Consider the following 4,286-nt stretch of genomic DNA (forward strand, 5'->3'; position numbering starts at 1 on the left):
AAAAATACATTTTTAAAAGGTCACACAAAATAACAACTCTCATGTAAGCAGCAGTGCAATCTGAGTTGTTTAACAGAACAGCCTCGTTCTCTCTGAAGGATGGCCAACCATCTTATTATTCTAGTTTAGAATGTCGGAGCTGTGACCCACCCTCTTCTTATTATTCTAGTTTAGAACATTGGGGCTGTGAGTGACCCATCCTCTTCTTATTATTCTAGTTAATGAACCAGGGAGTGCCCTGTCTATCCATTTGACCTCCATGGGTGTGAAAGTCTTACCAAACCAGCCCAGCTAACCCCCCCCCCCTCCCCTTGAAACCTAGAAACATCTTTGTACTTAATGTTCTTGGGCCATTGACTAACAATGGGGCTGGAAGGCTTTCGCATGAAGGTGCTACTGGGAGTCAGGTGGATTGGTGAAACTGGGGGGGGGGGGGGGGGGGGGTTCACAGGTGAAAACTGGTCTTTATGCGTGGTGAGGCTGACCTCCCTCCATCCAGCTAAGTTAGGCCGTCAGTCTGTTTACAGCTGGAGGTTCAGCTCCCATTTGACCCAATGGATACGACCTCAAACAGCATTGAGAACTTCTTATTTAATTAAACACTCCTACGCAGAGCTGCCTCTACATGGTACATGGCAGCCTGCACAACAGCTCTGCCCAAAGTGCATTATAACTGTACAGTGTCCGTGACCATTAGTATGAAAGAAAACATGGCAATATCTTTGAATTACATGTATACATAGTATGTTATATATTGAATAACAATTTGTTTGGTATGGTTTTTCCACCAAAAAATGGAGTCAATAAACTACTGAAAATGGCTTAGCAGTTCCCCTCACGCCTCAAATCTTCAAGCCAGTTAACTTTCTTTTTCCACCTAAATCGTTCATAAAAAATTTGTTTTCGCCCCAAACACAACACGTCTTAGCTTATCTTGTTATGACTCAGAGATTCGCTGAACAAAGTTTCACAAGTACAGGCACCGGCGGTTCGTTTACTTCCTGTTTGGGCAGAGTTGTTTGACAGTGGAACGTCCTCCGACTTCCTGCATAGGAGTGTGATTTGATTGGTCAAATCAAAAACGGATGCACCAATCAAAATGGCTACATCAAAGACTCTCTCTCTCTGGTTGGAGTTCTTTTCTTCTACTGCTCAATCCATCCATCCTAATTTCTCTGACACACATGGAGTCTAGTCTTAGCTGCTGTTGTAGATGACGATGATGATGGTGATGATGAAAGGAGTGATGTATGGGGTGAGGAATGTCGAAAGATAGATGAGGATGATGATGATGATGAAGACAATTTCGATTTTGCTGCTGCTGCTGCTAACAACAATGAAGATGATGTCAATGATTTCGACACAGGTTGTGATGCGGACCCTCGCAGCGTGCGGCAGCTAAGTCCTTCCCCACAGTCACAGCGCTGGAACAGCTCCAGGCCATGATGTCCCTTCCTGCGGTGTCGCGTGCAAACCTGTCCCACCTGCAACACAGGCTTGCAAATCCGCACCCAGAAGTGGCGAGCGCAGCACAGCCCCTCGGAGCAGTCTGCTGAGCGGAGACAAGGCTCTCCCACCTGACCTGGAGAACACACACATTATCAATTATATATCTGTTGTGGAATCTTTTAAATTAGCCAAAACAGTGAACTGTAGACAAGTTTTTTTTTTTTTTTTTGCCACAGAAAAGTATCCTCAGTTTACGATCAGAGACAAGTCTAACGCGAGCGTCTGACCAGGAAGTGAGAAAGAGCTCTGGTCAGACTTACAATTAAATACCAGCTGGGAATGACAAATGAAGTCTGTCTCAGCTTGCATGTATGTGTTTAAGAGAAAGGGGGCTCATTCGCTAAATATTTCTAAGAGCCCAAACATTTCGGGCCTGGCTAGAGATAGCTAGCACTAGCAGTAATGTCAGCAATGTTACTGTTTCTGAAGACCTGCAATAGAGGCCTTGCATAGAATGTTTGTGTCGTTTTCTTTCCTCCAACATGGCTGCCTGTAACCAGACACCAACCATTGTTTCTTCCAACATGGAGCACAAATGGGCATTTTAAATACCGGATGAAAAGCCTATTCTAATTCCAAAACTAGGCAACGGACAGAGAGGCTCTCTTTCAGTCTTGTGTGTTAAATTAATCTGGCAGCTCTCTACAAACGTATCACTTCATCAAGTCCTTCCTGTCGGCTGACCTTTGACAGGGGGTAGTTTGGAGGTAATTTTCCCTCTCTTCCTCCACCCTTTCTTCTTAGAGAGCTTCATCCCTCCATCCGCATCCGGGATCTTCTGAGACAGGAAACTGTCGAGGTCTGGGACACAAATATCTGAATGGACAGCAAAAGAGAGAGAGAGAAAGAGAGAGAGAGAGAGAGAGAGAGAGAGAGAGAGAGAGAGAGAGAGAGAGAGAGAGAGAAACAGTGAGGTGAAGAGAGAGAGAAAAGGAGATGTGGTAAAGAGAGAAACGGAGGGAGAGAAGAGGGTGAGCGGAAGAATGAAATTGTGTAACAATCTGTTGCAGCCTATATCTACATGTTATTACACTGAATATATTATACATTATATAAGGTTAATCACTTTGTAGCTTTCTTCAAGCATGTTATAATGTTCTTGCTGTTGTTACATCAAACATGTTATAGGTTATTTTACTGTTGCTACATCAAACATTCTAGAATGTTCTTACTGTTGCTACAGCGGTTGCCAGGGCAGCACATGCCGTCTCTACGGCAACGCCTCTTCCTCCTGCGGCAGACCTGGCAACGTGAGAATGCCAGTCTTTTGGAGGGGGCGTGGCAGTAGCTGCCCTCGCTGCACTCCATGTCACTGATACACTGATAGAACTGTTAGAGGAGAGAGAGAGAGAGAGAGCGAGAGAGAGATTGAAAGAATTGAGTTTAGTCACATAAATAAAAAAATATATATTTACAACTTAGAGGTGGAGTGAAACAAAGAGAGGGGAGTAGAGCGAGGGAGTAAACAGTGTGTAAGAGGGAAAGGGGAGAAGTCTAGGAGGAGGAGAGGGAATGAAAAGAGAGAGAGAGGCAGTAGAGAAAGTGATTGATGGAGAAGATAGAAAGATATACAAATGGAGAGAGAGAAAGAGAGAGGAGAAAGAGGGAGAGAAAGGGGGAAAAAATGGGGGAGAGCGAGAGAGAGAGGAGAGGGGGGTGGTCTGGTAATTAAAGCTGAATAGGACACAAAATTCAGCATAATTGATGATACTTATAGTCACAATAGTGCTGAGACATTCAAGTTTCACAGAACAAGTTTCACAGAATGACAGATGGTCGATAATGTATACCCTTACAAAAAGTATCATGCATGATGGTAATTTCAGTTTTACCATGGCCGGTCATTGTATAAATAATGTTATCTATTACCATGGTACCACTTTTGTACCTACATGATACCATGGTATAATCATTCTAATTTTAACAGATGGTAATATCAGGGCATTTCCATCACCTTTTGGTGACTATTAGCAAACATTTATACTTTTTGGAAATACCACAATAAGTTTACTATATAGATTTGAGATTTTAGTTAGATTCTAGACTTTATCAGATGTTATTCAACTATAGTCCATAATCCACAATTGTCTATAGTTGGGGAGATAACAGCGAGAGATGATAGATAGATAGATAGATATAGATAGATAGATAGATAGATAGATAGATAGATAGATAGATAGATAGATAATAGATAGATAGATAGATAGATAGATAGATAGATGATAGATAGATAGATAGATAGATAGATAGTAGATAGATAGGATAGATAGATAGATAGATAGAGAGAGAGAGACAGATAGACAGACAGACACTAGACAGACAGATAGACCTACCTGTGCGAAGTCCTCGCTACCTGTCCTCTCACTCACGTTCACCGGCAGCGCGTGCGTCTCTCTCTCTCGGATGACGACCGTCCTGATGGCGTTCAGTTTGACACGCGCCTCCACGCCACGCCAAAGCGCGAGCTGCACGAGCGCCACCAACACATGGAATCTCATGCTTGGGAAAATAATCTTCTTATAATCAGGGAGGAAAAATAAAGCTGTTTTTATTTTTTTCAGTGGATGATTATAAAAGTATTTGTGTCCAGAGAAGTAATTTAGTCTCTCGAGTAAAACATACTTAAAATACTATAAAAAAAAATACGAAATATTTCCAAAATAATTATCTTATGTTCGCGCGTCAGAGGTTCAGTATGACGAAGCTCCAGGCACGCGGACGTGGTCATGGAATACATTGATGCCCTGGCCCCTGAGACCCTCCCTCTTATATTCCTC

At 42.7% G+C, this 4,286-nt stretch overlaps 1 protein-coding gene across 1 annotated transcript; it reads right to left on the reverse strand.

The window, feature by feature from the left end:
• Positions 1 to 1,166: 1,166 nt before the first annotated feature.
• Positions 1,167 to 4,007, reverse strand: LOC311239869 (dickkopf-related protein 2-like; the record flags this gene model as incomplete). The annotated part of the gene is made up of 4 exons (XM_084328314.1): positions 1,167 to 1,582; positions 2,194 to 2,325; positions 2,682 to 2,838; positions 3,843 to 4,007. The coding sequence occupies 4 exons, from the start codon at positions 4,005 to 4,007 to the stop codon at positions 1,167 to 1,169; spliced, it is 870 nt and encodes a 289-aa protein (XP_084184440.1).
• Between the last annotated feature and the right edge of the window lie 279 nt (positions 4,008 to 4,286).

The sequence above is a fragment of the Notolepis coatsorum genome (assembly GCF_963971535.1).
Source record: "Notolepis coatsorum genome assembly, chromosome: 1".
In the NCBI taxonomy this organism is placed as follows: Eukaryota; Metazoa; Chordata; class Actinopteri; order Aulopiformes; family Paralepididae; genus Notolepis; species Notolepis coatsorum.